General features: G+C 36.3%; 2 protein-coding genes and 1 pseudogene across 3 annotated transcripts; all 3 read right to left on the bottom strand.

The window, feature by feature from the left end:
• Nucleotides 1-1,255: 1,255 nt before the first annotated feature.
• On the bottom strand, nt 1,256-2,850 carry LOC120005902 (annotated as a pseudogene).
• Nucleotides 2,851-4,324: 1,474 nt separating this feature from the next.
• LOC120006640 (UDP-arabinose 4-epimerase 1) lies at nt 4,325-9,953 on the bottom strand. The gene is made up of 11 exons (XM_038856760.1): nt 9,797-9,953; nt 8,762-8,928; nt 8,285-8,409; nt 7,430-7,543; nt 7,236-7,343; nt 7,032-7,123; nt 6,617-6,758; nt 6,397-6,491; nt 5,564-5,693; nt 4,927-5,071; nt 4,325-4,819 (listed from the first exon to the last, which is right to left on the bottom strand). The coding sequence occupies exons 2-11, from the start codon at nt 8,820-8,822 to the stop codon at nt 4,578-4,580; spliced, it is 1,254 nt and encodes a 417-aa protein (XP_038712688.1). The 5' UTR covers nt 8,823-8,928; nt 9,797-9,953; the 3' UTR covers nt 4,325-4,577.
• Nucleotides 9,954-13,713: 3,760 nt separating this feature from the next.
• LOC120004918 (CTP synthase-like) lies at nt 13,714-18,190 on the bottom strand. 2 transcript variants are annotated; one of them, XM_038854262.1, is made up of 22 exons: nt 17,967-18,190; nt 17,690-17,865; nt 17,525-17,604; nt 17,319-17,405; nt 17,178-17,228; nt 16,967-17,084; nt 16,831-16,908; nt 16,671-16,735; nt 16,498-16,581; nt 16,353-16,403; nt 16,206-16,268; nt 16,078-16,124; nt 15,909-15,981; nt 15,757-15,819; nt 15,503-15,592; nt 15,381-15,419; nt 15,074-15,301; nt 14,887-14,972; nt 14,720-14,768; nt 14,555-14,635; nt 14,368-14,461; nt 13,714-14,278 (listed from the first exon to the last, which is right to left on the bottom strand). In XM_038854262.1, exons 2-22 carry the CDS (start codon nt 17,838-17,840, stop codon nt 14,064-14,066), a joined length of 1,893 nt encoding a protein of 630 aa, XP_038710190.1. In that variant the 5' UTR covers nt 17,841-17,865; nt 17,967-18,190; the 3' UTR covers nt 13,714-14,063. The 2 variants fall into 2 exon arrangements, with proteins under 2 accessions (XP_038710190.1, XP_038710191.1); XM_038854263.1 differs by having other exon boundaries at nt 16,831-16,887.
• Nucleotides 18,191-21,882: the final 3,692 nt, after the last annotated feature.

The following is a 21,882-nucleotide window of genomic DNA, read 5'->3' as shown; positions in this document are numbered from 1 at the left end:
TATTTATATATACATGTGTTTGTCAATTTGGTGGGACATGCATGTTATCGTTATACTTCTTTTTTTCCTATAATATAGTCGTTAGGGTTCCTAAGAGGTCTCAAAAGATGGTGAATCCAACATCATTAGAATCACTTTCACTTTGATTGCAATTGATGACAATCTCCCCATGTGCCCTCTTTGCTATAATTTATTGACCCACACCCACCTCTTATTCTCTTTCAATTTATTTTTTTTAAATTTGGTCAAATTCTTCTTTTGTGATTATCCGAGCAAGATAAGTTAATTTTATTCTTTATTAGAATTTCAATCCAATACACATCAATAATATTGTCTATTTTAGATTGTTACATCGAATCCGCATGGTTTTACATTCCCAATAGACACCCATTTCAATAGAGTGTTCTCACAGAATCACCACACTTAACTACAAAGTTACTACGAGACGTTCTCCTCCAATAAAACGTGTTGTTGATAGTTGGAAAGTGAAACTATCCATAGAAGTTAACAATTCTTATATATCAATACAATCTACCACTTTTTTGCGACAAATCCTAATTTTAAGGTGAAAATACAAGCTTCTACTTTTTGCTTAAAAACGGTGCCGTACGGTGATAATTGAAATATCAAAAATATGAGTTTTCAATATGAATATGATGATGTTTTTTTTTCCCAGATGAGTAACGGCTATTTTGCAATCAAATTCATCATGAAACCATAATTTATGCATCGGATCCCACTTGAATGGATTCCGGCACGTGCAAATATGTTTGCAAGAAAACATTTCAGTCGAGCCTCACGTGACACTATGACCACAGATGCTAAACCAGAATCACTGTAAGGCATAATGTTGGGCCTTCTTTGTCTTCAGAAAAGATTGGGCTTCTAGGAAAAAAAAAACAGAAGAAAAGATTGGGCTTCTGACAACATTCACTCCTTGGGCCTACGAAGTTCGAAGAGGCCCAGTTAATTAACACGCTAAGTAGCAAACAAAGAACACGATTTATTAATTGATCCAGGCCACTCTTAACAAAAAGACGGGCCTTGTGCCTGACTTATTACTTATTTATACACATGAAAACTCTATTTGGGCCTATGAAAGGCCCATTTAATACCATTTATGCTTTTATCATCTAGATTTTGCAGCAAACCAGAAGGGTTGGCAACAGATTATTATTATTATATCATCAAGGATTATACATTGAAAGAGAGTAAAACATTCGATGGTTTTGAAGGAAAAAAGGGCAAGCACTGATCAATTGCGCGAATGGAGTCGGATTGGAAGCCCTAGGTTCTGGTGCAGGTGCCATGTCTCCAACTACTTTCTCATCTCGAAATAAGACCTCCCAGTTAAATTTTGTCACAACATTGTGTAGGAAAGTCAGCAACACAACCCTGGCACACTCTTTTCCAGGGCACATTCTCGGTCCTCCTCCAAATGGAGCAAATGTATATGGTGCTTGTCTTTCTTCAAACCTTGAAGGATCGAAATTTTCAGGGTCCGGAAAGTAGTTTGGGTTCTTGTTTGTCGAACTAACTGTCCAATAAATCTGCAAATTAAAAATGATTTTACATTCACATGATTAGGAGTACTAATTTCTTAATAAACTTCTGAATAGTGTAGTGTACCTTCCACCCTTTTGGAATGGTGAAACCAGCATATGTCATATCAGTTATGGCTTCTCTGAACATTCCTTGCAGAGGTGCTGTGATTCGCATGGTTTCGCATACTACACTCCATCTGTAGTTCATTTTTTGTAAGCAATCCCAATCAAGGACTTCACCATAGCCTTCTGACGATTTGATCTCCGGTTGTTCTTATCAAATGGATAAGCTTGTTAGTTTGAAGAATAGAACTCATAAAACTTAGTGAATAATTAATTACCTGAGAGAACTTTTTGGTAGATATCTGGTCTCTCTCCAACGTATTTGATTGAGAATGTCAGAGCCACAGCCGCAGCGCTATAGCCAGCAGAAATCAATCCCATCATTGAATCAGCAATGTCAGCAGGGGACTTGAACTGGCTCTCCTGGTCTGTTCTGATCATGTGTGCTAGTAAGTCATTCATTTGAGCCCCACTTGCCATGGCAGCAAACTTCTTCTTGATTATCCTGTCGAAGAGCATCGCAAATAGAAACAGCGGCCTTTTTTGCACGATGAAATGGTGTCCCTGGAATATTCCAAGACATTGTCCACATTCCCTGATTCAGTTCATCTAACTTGCCTACTAGTTTTGCTACTCTCTCAGGGTCATTCAGTCCCAAGAACAACTGGCAAGCCAATGCCAATGTGTAGGTCTTGGCAAGGGGGAATACTTTTACTTCTTTCCCTTCCCATGAGTGTCTTCAGATGGTACTGTGTGATCAAATCTATCTTATCCAGTACCTCATTAATGCTTCTGGTGCAAAGAAACCCGCAGACTGCTTTGTTTCTTTCTTCCCTGCTGCTTCAGGTGGAGGTGGAGTTGGAGTTGGAGTTGGAGCCGGAGCCTGCTGCTGCAGTTTCTGAGTGTAGAAGAGCTTCTGCATGCTATGTGGATGCCAGACTTTGAGAAGCTTCTGCTTATTGTGGAACACAAATTTGTTGCCCCCAGGACCACAAAAGACAGCAGTCGTCTCCCCTTGTATATTTGTCTAGAACACATCCGAGGAGTACTTGTTCATTCTTTCGCCAACAAAGTTCTCCGGCTTCTTGGTTAGGAATTCGATGGTCTCGCCAATTATCGGCCATCCTAAGCTCCCGGGAGGCAATTTTCTGGCACCAGAGGACATGCGTCTGTACAGAAAATAGCAAGAGCTAAGGAAGATGGTCAGGAATAGCAAAAGCTGCGGTTGCAAGACTAAATCCATGAAGCTTAATATTGTATAAATTGTAAAACTCTTTTAACTGTAAAAGCCTCTATGATAATCAGCCCCCTAGTCCAAGACTGTATCTATATCTATATATATATATATATATATATATATATATATACATACATATTATTGTTGGCAGGCCAGGATCATCCCCAGGCGATGATCGATTTCACCGTCAATATTGGCGTATTGGCTGGTTTATGTTCCGAGATTTGTCTCAAGTTGCCGTATCCAGGATCGTTTTTAGTGTTTGAGACGATCAGACAATGTCAATCTACTGTTTATTCATGAATATTATATAAGAGCATAGTTTACACCCATGCGGAATCAAGCTCGACTTAAACTCTCGTGGGTCTAGTGTCGGTTGGATCTTGGGTCTTAAGCTTGCCTGACTCAGACTCTCGTGGGTCTAGTATTGTCAATCGAACTTTCTAGTGGGTTTTGTAACATGAATGTGCATATTAATGATTTTTGACCCACACAACCAACTTAAAAGACATTTGATATCTAATTGAGAAAAAACCAACTTGAGAGCAATTGCAGTGATGTAGGTGTCATTGAAGCCATTATATTCTTGAGAAAAAGTGTTTAGCTGACATGACAAGGAAGAGAATTGTTTGGTCACATTATTCACACAATGGTGAAAATATGTTGGCTTGTATGCATAAAGGAAAAACACTTCAAACCACTTGTTGGTAGTTATTGGTTAAGTGGAGCCCAAATGACATAAAAGAAGTTAACATCGGGGTCAACCAAAATCTATGCCACCATACCTAGCCCAACAGAAAAAGGCCAATGAAATGGTATTGTAGCAATCACAATTGTTACATTTTATTTTAGGGAGGCATGGATTGCATTTGATGTCCTTTTTAATGGGTTATGAAAAACATGGCTCACAATGATGCAAATATGTTGTCCTCACTCCTCACTTTGTTGGGAACAACGTGGGGGCATGAACTTTGGCTTGCCTATTTGTAGAGGTACGGCTTATTTGGAGAAGTGGCATGACATTGATCACGACCCAACAAAAAAATTTCAAACACATCCATGACAGGTTTTAAAAAAATAATAAACGAGAAATACAAATTATTTTAACAGTTAGATTTTAAATTTATCTTTAAAATTACATAAATGTTACTTAAAATTCATCCGACCATTCATATTTGTCACTAATTTTGTTATCAATATAATTGTTTTTAAAGAAGGAGAAAAAAAAAACATGATCACATATTTACATTCACAATGTTCAAATAAATCTATTATTTCTTTCAAAAAAAATTTAAAATAATTACTGGAAATAAGGGATTGATCTTTTGTTATTAGTTCCTTATATATTAGTTGAAATAATTTATTTCATAAGTCCTTTGTTATTCATTGTATTAATCCTTTGTCTTTGACAGTAGTTTTTGACCAGCACCTTCATGGACGTTGTTTTAGTAGAAAAATTTTGCCCCATTAGAGAAGCAAGAAGAAGAATTAACATGTATATATGACTCAATAAAAGCCTATACCTGCGACTGGGCAATATATTATTGAGCTATAATCTCAGAGTTACATATAATGAATTAGCCACTCCCTACAACTAACCCCTCCCTCATAGGAAGGGTTCAAAAAATTAACCTCCAGTTGAAAACCCCTCTTCTATAGGGGATAGAAGGACAACATTCTCTGTGCTGCCAAGGGGTTTGCGTTGCGTTGAATTCCTGTAGTAACTAAATTTCTCAAGAAGACATCACTGGCGAGGATCCATACCCATCGCGGTGGGACTTCTGCCATCTCCATGCGACCTGCAAACTCTCCTGAAGATCAGTGTACTGTGCTGTCCAGTTCAGCTCGCGCAAGATCTTAGTCGGGTCACTGTATACTTCAGCATAGTCACCAGGCCGTCGGGGTAGGTAATCAACTTTGATATCTACTCCGGTTGCCTTCTTACATGCTTCCACAAACTCCTTTACTGATCTGCCTGAAAACGATAATGGATACAGCATTTAAGAACAATTATATGGCAAGTCATGGGCAACCATGATAAACAGAAAACAATGTCCGTATGATGACTATCTATCCATTTACCTTTTCCAGTGCCAACATTGTAGATTCCAACTTTGCTAGGAACTGCTTTCTGGAGAGCTTTCACATGAGCATCAACCAGATCAGTAACATCAATATAATCCCGGACGCAGGTGCCATCTGGGGTTTTATAGTCTGTTCCTTTAACCTGCACGGATACATTCGACTGAAACTTCTCTAGATATTCTCAATCTAATTACCAACCCAGAGAATAGTAGGAATAAAAGCCAAAACCAACACATCTAATCCAGTTAAAAGGGTTGATGAAACAATGACTTTAAACAGCTGAAACAAGAAACATCAACTAAGAAGGGCAACTAAACACCACAGATAAGTTTGTCTCACTCCTTGAAATGCACTTCTAGTCTCTTACTCTCCATATATACAACATGGGATGGGGTTGGTTCCACTTCTCAAGAAACTTTTTAATTCATATGAAATCAACAGATACTCAAACACTAAATACTCAATAGCATTTTCTGAAAAGATTTCAATCTGTGGCTTTGTTTATTTATTGTGAAATGATCCTAACTATTGTTTTGAGTACCGTTCATCTATATACGAATCTGGTGGCCAATCTTTTATTGCCAAAGCCATATACCAATGTCGGAAAAGAAAAACTCAAGGGAAGACGGATCACCTTCAACCCATTCATAATACCACGAGCGGCATCAAAACAAGCGCCAGAAATTCGACCATGCTCACGAAGTTCAGGTCTCGGAGCTTCTCCTAGTCTGCCCTCTGGATCTGATCCAATTACATTGAAATATCTGCAAGTTATTCATGAACCGCAAAATCAATTCATAGCACAAGTATCCTATTATTAAACAATAGGAGGGACAAAAGAAAAAGGAGCACTACAATAAATCTCCAAAGCCTCCTCCAATGCTTTATAAACTAAATGGACTCAATGTTCAGGTACTGCCAGAATTTCAATACCCCAGTTTTTTAACTACGAAAATCTAGAGTTTTTGTGTATGAAGGAGAAGTTTCCAAGGATTCTAAGCCACCATCACAACCAGAATACAATTGAAAATGCCCAAAAGCTATTTTAGAAACAATTGATACTTAATTCTTTGGACAATGGAGAAAATTTGAAGCCTAACCTATACAAATGGTCTTTGATTTATTGCACAGGACTTAACTTGAATGTAAAAGGCTAAAAGCCACTTTCGATCTTTCTTGAATGCAGTTATTTCTCTCCACAATAATTGCATTTCATTCCCTCAAGCCACTCAGCATTGTCAGCTAACAAAAGGACGCTAACAGTGGTATATTTAAACTATGATTGCAAACTTTCACATTCCAATAATTGCAGTCTGAAGGTTCAAGAATTCCTGCTTAGTCCCAAAGAACATAGCATGCCTCATAATTCATAAACCAGGTCTTGTAGTTGCCACATTCCATTAATGAAGTAAAAGAAGACATGTAAAATAATGAGAATTCTATACTACTGAACATAGTAACACCAACCTTAAAATCATAACTGCCATGTCTGAATTTTTGGAAAAATCCAGGATGATATCTTCAGCCATCTTCTTAGCTTTCCCATATGGATTGATTGGGTTCTGAGTTTGAGCCATACCAGAGATAAATCAGCAGCAAATAAAATCAAATACATCCCAAAAAAAATGTAGCATAACAACTTTGTATTTTATAATCAATCAATACGAATCATAGGTAGTGATTTTACCTGCGGAGTTTCTTCAGTAATGGGCATCTTCTCAGGCTCGCCATATGTTGCACATGTACTGGAATAAATCAGAGTCTTCACACCATGAGCAGCCATTGATTCTAGCACTACCAAGGTATTTGATGTAATATTGTGATAATACCTGCGCATTACAAGCCAGAATTATCATTATAAAGTGCATATAGCCATATACCACAAAGGACATTAGATTTCAAAATAATTTAACACCACAATTTGGGAGGCTACTTCGCAGACTTTACCAATAACCACTTTACCAAACTTCAAAAATCTATCAAAGAAAACGAACTTAAAAGTTTATATAACTCAAAATTCATAACAAGTGAAAACAAGATTAATTGTCCATCTCAAGTTTTATGACACTTTGTGGCCACTATAAATCATAAGCAATACTTACTTAAGAGGATCTAGCGTACTTTCGCCAACATAAGCAACTGCTGCAAAATGCATCACAGCATCAAATGCGTTCTCTGAGAATATTTTGTTAACCTGAACCACAGTTAAGAAAGCAAAAAAATACATCCAATTTCAACGAATAAGATTTAAACCTCCTGAGTCTTGAATAAAATACTGAATGATATAACGAGAATAGTAAGGATACAGCTTTTGCATCCCCCAGGTCAGCATATATAAACTGGAGCCTCCCAGTTTCTGGAAATAATTCTTGTAGAACCCTGATGGCACCTATATTTCCCCTTGAAAGGTTGTCCTGTTCTCATAAGAAATCAATGATGAATAATGCCATCAAACAGCAATATACATAGTTCTGAAACTTTAAGCCTGGAGGAGACATACCACTATGGTTACACGATATGATTCCTTAAGAAGTCGTAAAGCAGCATGCGAACCAATATAGCCAGCACCGCCCGTCACTAGGACATGGGTTACACCCGTTTCATGAAGAGAAAACTGGAATAAAATAAATCAAGAAATGGGAAAAATTTTCTTTGACTGCTAAAATTATTTTTAAAAAAAGGAAAGAACTTTTGGACCGGGATAGAAAATCCAACAGAAAAAACTAAAAAAATTCCAAGTCGAGTCACTGCTTCTCAAGTTTAATCACTTGGACAGGAATAAGATGCATCTGGAATCCATTGGATTTGTGAATGAACGACATTCCAGATGGTTGTCATGTTATTACTCATTCCATATTTTCATATGGTATTTGTTATTCAATCACCAATTACTCAGAGAAATATGTAGAGAATATTCAGACAGAATAATCAAATTATGTAGGCATTATGCTACCTCAAATATGGACAGAACATCACACCGATGTTTATACTAGCCGATCAAGATTTTGTGTCTAATTTTGTAAATATAAAGATATCAACTGTCTGGTTGTGACAAAGTCCTATAATGTAAGTATATTAGCAGATTTTCATGTACATCTATGCATAAAATGAACATTTATAGGGTCCAAACTAGTGGCAGACACCAGTTTCCAAAGATAGGAAAGAAAAGGCTAATATTGGAAACTACATACATTCCCCTACCTTTAAAATTCAAGGGCTTATTCTTCAACTTCAAACTAAAGAGAAAATTTAGGAGGGGTTTCTAATTACAAGAATTGAGTCTATTTCTTTTACAAACAGTCATTCTAGCATGAGCAGTCAAAGTAAAGAGACCTAAATAGGATAAAGACGTTACCGGGCTGGGGCTATTAAAGGTTGGGGATTGCTTCAACATAATAATGCATAAGGCCGTCAGAACAGCAGCCAAAAGGATCTTCCCTACAAAATTACCCTTCCTTTTTGGGTCTGCATAATCCAAACCTGCGACAACATTATAAAGGCTTAAATGAACCAAAGAGAAATACAAGTAAAAGTGGAAATCCCCCGTGAAGCCAAAAGGACCAAGTGGAATGGTGGAATGGTCATTTTAAAGTATAAAACCTTCACAATTTTCCAGTAACTGTCGTGAAGTTCTTTTAGCCAGTTGAATTGAATAACATATACATAATCAGAATTCTGAATTCTGAATTAAAAGAAAATGTTTCGCTAAAAGTTCCAAGCATCTCATCAGAAAGTTACGGATGATTCTTCTCTTATTTTCACAAAGACGTCAAATGTACCAAAATCCATGATCTAGTACATACCAGGCATAATTGTTTACAGAAATACTCACCGGAGAAAGGCATAGATCTAGTACCCCTTGCTTGCGTTCTGGCCCTGCCAAAATTTAGCATTTGGAAATTCCCTTCTTAGTGAGTAATCTGTATTTGAATCAAATCCTATGCCTTGTATCCGTGATCCAATAAGATATCCTCTTGTTTATGGTGTCGGTAAAAACTTCTGCAGTGGAAATCACAAAATGCTCCAGTTATTTCAGGTCAATTGCGCACATACAAAAAAATGAAGCCCGCAAGAATAGGAGAGAGCAAAAGACAAATCAAAACAAGAAGTAAAAAGCATAGCTGGGACCTATACTAAAATTTCACAGAAATAGCAAAAAGGTTTTTAATTTCAAAGAGAATTAAAATCTTCACAACTGAAATAGCCAAAACGCAGAGGCAGAAACCATATCAAGATCCAGAGAGACCAGGTAAGCTGAGATCATCAAACAAATAAGCAAAAAATAATAAAAGAAGAAAGGGAATTATACAAATTCAAGTCACTAATTTGTCAGAGCATGTCTGGTGCAGAAAAAAAATATTCTCAAGAATCAGAAGTCAAATGAAAAAAAAAATCGACTCTAATCATTTGATCAACATCTGCAAATAAACAAAGCCCAATTACGTATAGAGACAGAGGAAAACAAATTACAAAATCCCGAGATCCATCATAAAAAATCAACAGAACCCATACGGAAGAACAGAAAAAATATTCTGAATTGAATCCAGATGAAGACGTATCATTGCAGAAGAATTATGAAAAATGAAACTTTTAACAAGGAAACAAACAAATCCCAAACAGAGACAGAGGAAACATCATCTGGGTCACAGAAACACCATCTGAAACAACAGAACAGCAATAACCGGGCTTCAAACAATGATGAAAGGAAAGACAATACATACTTACGCTAATATTTTGAAGAAAGCAGAAGATCTCAACAAATTCACCGACATAACATCACATGGAAAGGAAACGAAATCACTGAAATTGAAAGGTATTCAATGCACATACATACAAAAAACTAGACAGTAGAAAAGGAAGCATGTACCGAAATTAATCTTGAGTAGAACCGAAGATGATCGCAAAAGGCCAGAGAGAGAAGGGTGAGATGGAAATTCGAGACAAATGTGTGTGAGAGGGAAAAGGACGACCAGGTCTTGTTGAGAGAACAGTCCTTGTGAAATCGAACGAGAGAGAGAAGAGTATGAGGAGTTCTAATAGGCGGCGAATTCTCTGCTTCCATGTTGTTGTCCGTCATTGTTCGAATAAGAAATTGTTTGGACGTTCTTTTCTTTTTATTTTTAATTATTATTATAATTTAATTTATTAATTTGTTAAATTATGTATAAATAAGTGGAGTAAATATTTAGATATACAAGTCAATAGTTGGAGTAGTAAAGATAACGGGTATCATCCTGATAACTAGGGTTTGAATTCTCCCTTTCCATTTAAAAAAATAGTAAATATTTAGAATTCACAATCATTATTGTAACATTTGGGGCTTGGCGTATAAACTTAGAGGTGACAAAAAAAATCGATTATAAATCAGTTTTGGGTCGGATAATAGTACGTGTTTATGAAATATTTACATGTTCAAATTTTAACCCGGATTGGATTTCAGAGACGTACTTAATTGATCAAATTCATATTCATATTGATTTAAATTCAAACAAATAAATAGAACAGCAACCTAATCTAAGTTAAGATCTAGATAAGTAAATCAAACAAGATTTATGTGTTTGAATCCGGACCCGATTTTAAATCGGACAAAAATTTTATGTTTGGACTCAGATTTCGAACATACGAGTTACGTTCAAACTTGATTTAATACAGATCAGATAAATTCAATTATCCAAACCGGACACACATGCGTTTGAGCGACGAATGCGGAGCATAAGGTTCTTCTTCCTTCACACGAGTTATAAGCTGCCACCTTGTTCTTGGGATTTCTTTGGACCTCCCTCCCTCCCACTCTCCCAAGCTTCTTTTGTGGGGCCCACCGGCCCAGGTATAAAAGGGAAAAAGTTTTAATCAATAAAAAAAAAGAAGAGAGAAACATGCTTCCTGCTGGCCTGGTTGTGCCTAAATTATGTTACTGTGTTAAACAGTTGTGCCCTCCCTGAGGAGAATCGTGGGTGTTAATGTTTGCTTCTTTTTTTTCTGTTATATAATTAATATATTAATACATATTTATTGATATTTTTTCTCACTAATTCGCAAATCAAGTGACTCCATAGGAGTTAAATCATTATTAATACTATAATCTAGTATGAAACTTTAGAGGGTGTGATGTACATATTTGACGCGTATCATTTGTTATTTTAAAAAATATCTATTCAATTCGTATCATAAAAAGTAAAACCATATTCAATGACCAAATTAATGTGTCACTAAGGTTAAATGTATCAAGATGAATATAAAAGATATATTCATAATATAGCAAGATCTAGGCTATGTACGTATTTATAATTTTTTTATGGATTGAGTCATTGTTGTAAATTATATATAGGGTTCTTGATCCCTCTCCTCATTGAAATAAATTTGATGGTAAATTAATCGCTCGCAACAAATATTAGAGTGAATAAGAGGAGATAAGATCAAGTATTTGAAACGTGATTTTAGGAGAACAAATGCACGAACGAACAAAAAAAAGAAAACAAAATTAAACATATTATGGAACACGTATAATGTAATGCGGTACAAAATAGGCAATAATTGCAATTACCGCAAATCACGGGCTTACAATTAGCTGTTATTAATAATTATGGAGGTTCTAAACTTCTAGTTAAGAAATGTATTAGTCAACTAATTAATTAGCACTTTGTAACGTAAACAAAAATCATACCTGTAACTTCACAAAAGTAGGCTCGTGTTATCAGTCCAAAAAATTACGTCTCACCAATTTGAACATCCGACCTGCGAAATCTTTCACCTCTAAATAGTAAATACAATGATATAACCACTTCAATTGTGTGTGGTATGGGTGTTCAAACAGTGTAGCTACTGAAATTGTGTATGTGTAATCGATATGGGAGAAAAGGTACCTAATAAATGCAATAATTGAATAAACTGCCAACCCTATATATATATATATATATAGAGAGAGAGAGAGAGAGAGGACCCTCCACCCTCCAAAATGAGACCAAATGCCCTTTTCAATCTTCATTGCAACCTCTTTCTTAGATTCATTTCCTCTCCTGGTCGAGTTGAAACCAACACAAATGCATGCTCGTTTCAAACAAATTCATTGGGTGGGTCAAAAGGGGCAAACATGTAACTTCACAAATTCTCAATTTCTTCATGTCATATGCAACTAGTCTCTACGTCTCTTTGATCATCTCTATATATATATATATATATATGATTGTTTACTCGATGAATTTCTTTTCATAATTAATTTTGATACCAATATCATATGGGCGATTTTAATCATTGCACTTGCGTGGTTTTTATTTTCGTATATATTATATTGCAAGATGTGCAAATGGGGCCAGTTGTCTCTAATCATATACGAGGCTGTATGCAACGGACGAGCTTCTTTTTTTAAATCATTAATGTATTTTTAATCGATGATATTTTTTTTTTGTCCTAAACAAAAATTAAAATTAAATATGAAAATTTTGGATCGTTGAACATAAATCTGCAAATATTGTTTACGATGAACATGATCTTAATTTGAAAACAAAAATATTTTGCTAGACTTGTAAACCACCGATCAAACACACATTTATGATTCAAGAAAATTGTAGTGGTGGGGTCTGGCACCCGTATGTAACAGTGAGTCAAGGAGTTAGGCAACCTTACTCTTTTCAAAGGTCTACGTTTTGTGTGGTGGGGATGCACCTAACTTGGTGTTGACTAGATGTGCTTAATATTAATTAAGCTATATATATATATATATATAGTCGGGCACCACATCAACTATCCTGTAAGGTTTGATCAATTATTCTTGATTCCTAATTAAGTTACTTCAAGAACTAAACCATCTCAATTAATCTGTCTTTGCACACCTAAAATCCTAACCCTTATAAATTTCCTCACACACATATATACATATATGGTTATACGCATGTATATATATAGATGTACATATAGATTCAAATTCAACGAGTTCCATTGGTCATTTACAGTTTATACCCGAGCAACAAATGAAGAAAATGAAAGGTCACCCGTACATAATGTCCCCCCCCCCCCCCCCCCCCCCCCCCATGGATATTTCATATTTGAACTAGCATTATTTATTGGCAAACTTCATGCAATCATGCATACGTGGTTTGCTACATTTCTCTCCACGTGTGTGCCAACTACAAAAGGATCTTTGTTCATTATATATATATATATATATATATATATATATAATATTATTCTTCTATTGCTTTCTTTATGGTTTTCAAATATTTTTTAAGCTTTATGAGTAGTTCCCATGTGAATTCCCCGTCTGAAAAGGACTGTAAAGATCCCAAAAGGTGATGACTCAAAAAGGTTGATGGGCTTGTTTCTTGATATCATTCAACCCAAAAATTCTGATAAAGCTCGAATACCAGGAGCCCATCAAAGGAGGATTAACGATGGGCCGGCTGTATCCAATCCATTTTGTCACAACCCTCCAGCCTCCAGGTGTTCGTTGAAATGTCTGTGTGGGATGGATCATGGATGGTTGGGCTGATAATGAAACTTGAACAGTTTCATGTGTAATTTTGTTAGGATGGTTCGCAGAACTTGATAATCCTGTTGAGAATGAGATTACTGTCTGAGCAAGAAGCCGCAACAAAGAGTTTTCAAAGAGGTTGTGTGAAGATGTAAGCCTCTGTGAATCACTGCTGTGCGGATAAGATTACTAACTTGAGCGTTAGAGTGTCATTGGGCAGCCCTTCCTCCAACGTCTATTCGTACCTGTAGGTTATGAGGTTCACTATCAACATCACAACTTGAACCCCAACCGCTGACGTGTAAGTCGGACATATCTTTGCTTCAAGAGTATATATGTTTTAGTTTTCATAATATGTTTTACAACCTCTTCAAAACGTCCATTCAAATAAAATAGAGTTTGGGAAGACAATACAAACTGTAAAAGCACACAGCCCTAGCCCAAGAAAGATTTGGAACTGTAAAATACAACTATGAGCAGAACAAGCTATCCCCTTTAAAAAAGACTGGGGATCCAGCTCTCTTTCTATCAACTCTGCAGCTACTCCATTTTCCAAATTGGCTATACACAGCAAACTTTGCTCCTAAAATACCAGAAAAAAACCCTAAGCCGCCCTAGCAGAACCATTACCACTTATAACAACACCTTATTCATTAAGCAACAACCCTCAAAGGAGCACACCGTTGCCGTTGCCATTGCCATTGTGGTAGCAGTTGCAGCTGCTATATATTTGACCACACTCTGATGATGACATGGCTGCCAGCTTAGTATCATATCCATTTTGGTAAACATGTTGAACCTTCATTGGGATCGTCCCGTTCTCTTTGATGTGACATACTTGTAAGAGAGATTCTAATTCTCCACATGCTGCTGCTATAAGCCCTGCATGACATGACAAAAATTAACATTTTACAGCAAATCGAAACGAAGTTAAAACGTTGGACTTGAACAGGGTTGAGCAAAACATGAACCTAGGAATAAAGCAGAAGGTTTTCCTGGTCTTGATTTATATTCAGGATGGAATTGAACTCCAAGGAAGTAGGGATGATTAAGTAGCTCCACAATCTGTATTGCAGATATAAACTTTAGAATCATTGTTTTCATATAAATTAGTAAAGCAATTTGAAGTAATATGAATTTATCTGGTAGAATTCACACCTCCATACGCTGTCCGGTTTCATCCTTGCCAGTGAAAGAAAGCCCAGCATGTTCAAGTCGCGCTACCATATCGGGATTTACCTGCATGAAACAGAGTATTATATGCATTCTGAGACCCTAAAAAGAAGCTACATCTATGGAAAAAGACATTCCAGTTGTGCATACTTCATATCTATGCCGGTGCCTCTCATTGATGAAGCTTCTGTTACCATATCTAGGGAAATGCAGGTAAGAATAGTTAGCCGACGTCAATGAAACCATAAGTTAAGCATTCTGATAGAAATTTCTGCACAAAAACTTTCAAGGACAACAGAAGAGTAAGAGATACTAACAATTTTGAAGCTATGCAATCCTTGACTTGGAAATATGTCCTCCTTGATCCCAGTCGCATTGTGCCCCCCATATGGGTTTTTGAGCCCTGTTAGTAAAATATGCAAAATATTAATTAAGATAGAAAAATAGAGTTTTTTTTTTTTTGAATCTGATGTGGATTCAACACCAGGTAGAGCAATTTAAGACCTCAGGCATGAATATGCAACAAGGATTCTTGGTGTCAGGATCAAATTCAGTGCTGTTTGCATCACGCAGGCCAAGGACTGATCGTGCAATCTCGATCACAGCGATCTGCATTCCCAGACAAATCCCGAGGTATGGAATTCTGTTTTCTCGAGCGTACTTTGCTGCAAGAATTTTCCCTTGCACACCTCTGTCACCAAACCCTCCAGGAACAAGAATGCCATCCGCACCCTGAACATAGAGGCATATCAGATGGTGTACAACAACTTAGAAAACAAAGCTATTGTCATGGCATTCAACAAACATTAACCTTCAAAGTGTTCCATGCAGTCTTATAAGCATCCGGATTCTGCAAGGCAAACATTTATGTAAGTATGTGAAACAAAAGGAAATAAAGAATACCTACGATGTGTCAAGATATGAATTACTAACCTCTTTTGCAGTTGTATCTTCAAGGTCAGTTGCCGGAACCCAATCCACAATAAGTTTCTTGCGCCGAGCTACAGCAGCATGCAAAAGAGCCTGCAGCAATAAAGCAAACAACAAAACCATGGAATTAAAATCTCATTCCTGTGAAATTAATGTTTTGAAAAATCATGTTATATCAAAGAAATTGCAGCCAAGAATGCCTTAGAAAACAAGGAAAAGGAGGACTCCTTAAATCGCATAAGTATGCCAATATATACCTTCACTATAGAAAGATAGGCATCTGGAAGGCCTGTATACTTTCCAACCAAGGCAATTCGAACCTATGAATTCATGAGAGAAAAAAAGATTAGACTTTGGTCGAAAAATCCAATAAACCCGAATTCTGAAGCTGAAAGTTTTCAGGACGCACTGGCTGATCTGATAACATGTCACAGATTTCAGCCCTTGAAGTCCATTCATCTAAATTAGGCTCCTGAGCCACACTGCAGCATTGGAGAACATACTTGGGTGAGAATTGCAGGAAAGCCAAAACCAATTACATCAACAAGGACCATGGAAAGCGGGTTTATCACACAAACCTTAAAAGGTTCAACTTTGTCAAGATTGATTCATGAGCTTTCTGATCCTATTCAGTAAAAGAAAATAAATATTCAACACCCTTGTCATAATTGTCAAATTCATGAGTGTGAATCTTAGAATTGCTTACTCTTAAAAGCAAAGGTATGTGCCAGATATTTGGAACATCATAAAGAGTGACAACGTTTTCTACCTGCATATCATTTGGAACAATAAAGATTAAAACTAGCAAGAACTTAGATAACCAATAAACCAATTCTAAACCAAGCCACCATACCGGAACATGACAAAACTGAGAGAGCTTCTCCTTCACAGTCTCATCAAGTACCTGCAAAACAGATTTAGATTCATAACCTTAAACCCACTGTCACAAAGTATATACTCTATGTGTGTTTTTGGAAAAAAGAAAGGGTTCGAAATACCGTTGTGCTGCGACAAGCTAAAATATCTGGTGTCAAACCCAATCCTCTCAGTCCCCGGACACTGTGTTGTGTTGGTTTTGTTTTCTGAAACCATATTTGGTCAAAATCATCAAGCTTTTCAGTTAATTGTAATTATCTTAAGTGAATTCAATATGTGTAGAAGACAGTTATACCTGTTCACCAACAACATTCAAAACAGGAACAAGACTGACATGGATCAAGCAAAAGTTACCACTCCCTGAAGCAGATTAAAGTTGAAAGTATCCTTAGAGCCTTGAAAAAAAAAAGAGTCAAAGAATTGAAATTGGTGTACAATAAGAAGATTATCCGTACCAACACGGCATGAGAATTGACTTAGAGCCTCAATGAATGGCATGGATTCAATGTCTCCTGCATCCAAAGAAAAATCACCTATAGGAGACCAATGAACATATATATAAAGCGACTTATTTAGCTTCTTCTTATCTACCTATTGTCCCTCCCAGTTCAATAATACACACATCAGCTGGACCTGACTTTCCGTCCACCGGTACCTGCGCTACTCTCTCTATCCAGTCTTGAATTGCGTCAGTGATGTGAGGGACAACCTTGAAATTGCACAAAATATTGAACTTCAATATGCATATCAACTTATCAAGAACAGCTGATAAGACTAGAGTTGGCAGTAGAAGAGATTAAACCTGCACAGTTTTTCCCAAATAATCTCCTCTTCTCTCCTTGTCAATAACAGACTGTCAAACAATAAGAACAAACAAATTTAAAAATCAAGTAAATTTGGTTTAAATCTAGTGACTCTTTCTGTCACCAACATTAATACTTGCCTGGTAAATCTTTCCAGTGGTGATGTTGTTGTCACGGGTCAGCTTGATATCCATGAACCTCTCATAGTTTCCAAGATCCAGGTCCACCTTCCAACCCAAGAAAAAGAAAAAAAAACCTTCATCAATTTTCATTTACCCCAAAACCCTTTTCGATTAGTAATCCAAATTGTATGGAAATGGAGTGATTGTTGTATGTTTTTATGTACCTCGCCACCATCATCTAAGACGAACACTTCACCGTGCTCGAAAGGGGACATGGTTCCAGCATCAGTGTTCAAATAAGGATCTGGAATTAATTTTAAAGAATTAGTGACCAGAAACAACACATTTCGAAAGATTAGCATGAGAAATCGGAAGAAGAAGAAGAAGACCTATTTTCATGGAGGTGACACGAAGACCACAAGCCTTAAGAAGCACACCAATACTACTAGCAGTCACTCCTTTACCCAGTCCACTCACAACTCCTCCTGTCACCAACACATACTTCATTTTCTTCATTCTTTCGTCCCTCATTTTCTTCATTCTTCCGTCTCCTGTTGTGATGGCACTACAATAACAGCAGCAGCAGCAGCAGAAAATGACTAAAAGAGAAGCAAAACAGAGAGACAACTGAGTCGAAACAGAGGAGCCATAAATTCCATTGCTTACCTTGATATTGCGGTTGTCAAACAAACAAGGAAGTAGAATGAAGTGAAATGAACAAGTGGGTGTTTTGTTTGCTAAGATATAGAGGAAGAGCAAGGATGCTTTCTTTGATTTTCAGACAAGACAAATGAAACTACGCAAGAACATAGAGAAACAATGGTGAATAATGTGGACGCAGAGAAAGAAAACAGAGGAAAAGTGTTTGTATCAATCAGTTAACCTAATGAGATTGGCTACAATGTCATGGCGGCTTTATAAGCTCTGCTCTCAACTTTTTCACTCGCTTTTTTATTTTCTTTTTTAAAAAATTCAAAATCTTGAATTCTTCTTTTGTCTAATTTTCTTGCCCTGTGAGCCCTGTGAGCAGACACAGAATCCCCCACACGGAGCCTCTTACTTGACCTTTAAGAACCAATTTTGGGTTTCTTTAACCTTTTTATTTTATTATTACAATTATTCAAAAAAATAATAAAATAAAAAAGTTGGCATGGCATTGCCATTGATTTTCTAAATCTGGAGGTGTGCAAATATAAATATAAATATTAACGTGGTCCTTGGAACTATCTACCCGCCCCACCTAACTTCCATTTAATCTATTTGGACCCACTTCCAAACAGAATCTTGTAACTGCCATTGGAGGGAGGTTAAAACGTTATCGGATAATCCAAGGGTTTGATTGGATATTATTTTTTAATTGATAATGACAATATACAAGTTTGTGCTTTGGACGTTGGATTTAGGCTGAAACCCAAGTTGTCAAGCCCTCGCATACGTGAGTTTTACACCTAACGACATATAGTAAATTGAGTCAAAACCAAACGCATGACCACAAAAGTATTACTTCAAAAAGGACAACGTTAGAGACTCCTCAAAGTCCCCAAATCTATGTGGTATTAAAATAATCATTTATTAAAAACAAACATGTAGGGCTCATTTCACATCTAACACTCCATATTAAATGGGGGTCTTTTGGAGGTATCGAGTATTATCAGCTTCCAAAAATATTTATTACTAAGCTTGCACCCAAGTGCTTGATATTCATTTAATTATTGGTTATTTTTATCGTGTGGGAAGATTATAACCTTCACCCTTTTTGGAATTCCATGAAGTGACTACCACTAGGTTGAGAGCTTCTTTTTTGGATGGTAAAGTTGTCGAGATAAGGTATTGTCAAAATAGGTGATAATGGGATCAATCCTCGCATTACATGTGTTGGAGGTTTATTATTATTTAGGGTCGGGTCCAATATAGTCACGATTGTATTGTGTAGATTTCTCGTTAATGAATAATAGGTTGCTAGTTTTAAAAGAAAAATTAACAAGATAACTAACTAAAGGAAGACACCTAACTACACCTAACTACCAAAGTACAAATCAAATTAGACATTCCACGGCAAAATGAGTATTCATATTTGTTGATGACGTGAGGTGATGTGGTCTCGGCTGCCATCAAACAAACGTGCGCGGAGGTCCAATCTCTAGGGGAATTATAGGATACGGGGTTCGAGATGCGGAGGCACTTTTGTTTGATGGCGGCCGAGGCCACATCACCTCACGTCATCAACAATATTGTCCTTTTCTATTACAGGTGTGGAGGAAATACTTAAAGATACGTACATAAGCTTATCTCTTCCGTATGAGTAAAAGGATAAGCAGTTCTACAGATCCAACTGATTTGGTTCAAATGTCAATGAGGAGGTGGTTTAGACAACGGTTACTGTAGGGCTGTAGGGGGTTATTATATTTCAAGAAAGACAACATAACAGCACCCAGTCTCCATAACCTCATCAAGCCTTCTAACACTATAAATACATGTATCACTCCAACATTTGAGACACTCACTTCCTTAATAAAAGATCAGACCTCCGTGGACTAAGTAAGTTGTCAAACCACGTACATCTTTGTGTTATTGTATTATTTCATACTTTTTTCTTTCTATATTACTTTTTTCCCTCAATGTAAAAATTACATCGACAACAAGAATGTCATCCGAGTTAATCGTGGTTCTCGAGTATCCATATCGTCACGCGCAAGATATTGTTAACCCCCGATTGACATTGGAAAAAATATAAATAAATAAATAAATATATATATAATTAAAAGGGAAATTATATTTTCTTTCCTTCTCTCTTTCATTTCTTTTTAATTTAAATATATTATCTTGCAACACCATCAATTAATGTAGAATATTACTTTTCTAAGCACCAATCAAATTGAAAAAATCGATTGATTTGTTTGTGTGTTATGCTTGTTGGGATTATGCGATTGTGATTTGTGACAACGTTGAGTCCTATATTTAGACACGTATTTCACATAATAACACCAAAATAAAATTTTCAAAAGATATTTAATTTCTTATGTCATAAACCACAATAATATATATATATATATAGGTAACTTATGAGCTACGTAGATGTCGACATCATTGAAGACTGGCGTTGAATTGTCTAAGTGGTCAAGTTAGTGTTAAATTAGCTTAGCCAAGAAGATTAATTAATTAATTAATTATCATGTTAAATATTTAATCATTCCTTTCTATTAATTAATATATCTTTTCAAAAAAATATATATATCTTTTCACTTTTGTTAACGACTAACGGTCATTGAAAAGCACGTATGAGAAAAAAAAAATGTTTTGAATATATAGGAGTATATAATTTGCACGTCTTCTTTATAATATTAAATTAAAAAAAAAATAAAATTACGTGGTGCTCTAGATTGAAGCTTTTTTTTAAGGAGATGACACGTGTTGCTGACTGGCGCCATCTCCGCCATTCGCCGTGCGTTTCGCTGCCATCATCATTTCATTGGTCGTGAAAATTGGCACTTATTTTGAATTTTAAAAAAATAACTTTAAAGAATGAAATATTTAGGGGAGTTGGTGGGAAGGTTGACTTGTCAACGTCAGCTTTACACGTGTAGCCTTGTAAGCTCCATCTAGACAAGCCATCTCTCCAAAGGGATAGTTAGAGCCGGCTCCAAATTAGTCACAACTCAGAACTAGACGTACGTAAATGTAACTATTCACAATTTCACAAGATTCTCATTATTTGGTTCATAATGAAATGAGCGTGAGCGTGAGCGTGAGGTGAATAACTAAATATGAGTTGAGTGTGACAATGAATATAAGATAAAGACGGTTGTGCTAAATTCACAAATACACATGCAATAGCACCAAATAAATTGACTAAATCAACACTCAAACACTAAGCAAGCAGATAATCAAAAGCAATAGTAAATAGAGAGACACGGAATTTACATGGTTCGGCGTAAATCTTGCATCAACGGGCGGTAGAGGATATTTGCACTATGTTGAAGAAGAGAAAACAAAGTGGAGAATCCACCAATACAACAAGATCAAGCCCTTATAGCTCTCTCTCACTCACAAAATATGTATTATCTCTCAAAGGGGCGACTCTCAAACGTATGTGCGAATTAGGATAAAAACTCTTACAAATTTGTATTTATATAGTTGGATCGCGCATAGATCTAAGATAGGTGTCCAAACACTCAAAGAGCCGTCCTGACAAAAATCGCCTCTGGAGTCAACTGTCCAGTCAACTTTTGTAGCCGTTTGGATGGATCATCCAGATATGAATATATTAACAATCCAGAAACGCAGAATTGAGCCAAAACATCACAAAGGACTGCTATATTGAGTAGGAAATAAATACTGAGTATAATTGTGAGAATTATAATATGTAATAAAATTATAATGATTTTTTTGTATATTAAAGCCAATCTCCACAAGGAAAAATAATTATTCTCATCATTTTTGTGAGCATTGTTATACTCTCCAAGAGAGAATAGAGGATAGAATGAGTTTGAGATTCTATCATCCCAAAATCCAACCAAATAAAAGAATGTATGATTCTCATCTTCATCTCACGCTCATTTCGCCCTCTAAATGCCAACCATAT

Source organism: Tripterygium wilfordii, chromosome 9, assembly GCF_013401445.1.
Source record: "Tripterygium wilfordii isolate XIE 37 chromosome 9, ASM1340144v1, whole genome shotgun sequence".
Taxonomy (NCBI): Eukaryota; Viridiplantae; Streptophyta; class Magnoliopsida; order Celastrales; family Celastraceae; genus Tripterygium; species Tripterygium wilfordii.
The sequence above is the reverse complement of the archived record's forward strand: the minus strand, read 5'-3'. Positions and strand labels throughout refer to the sequence as shown.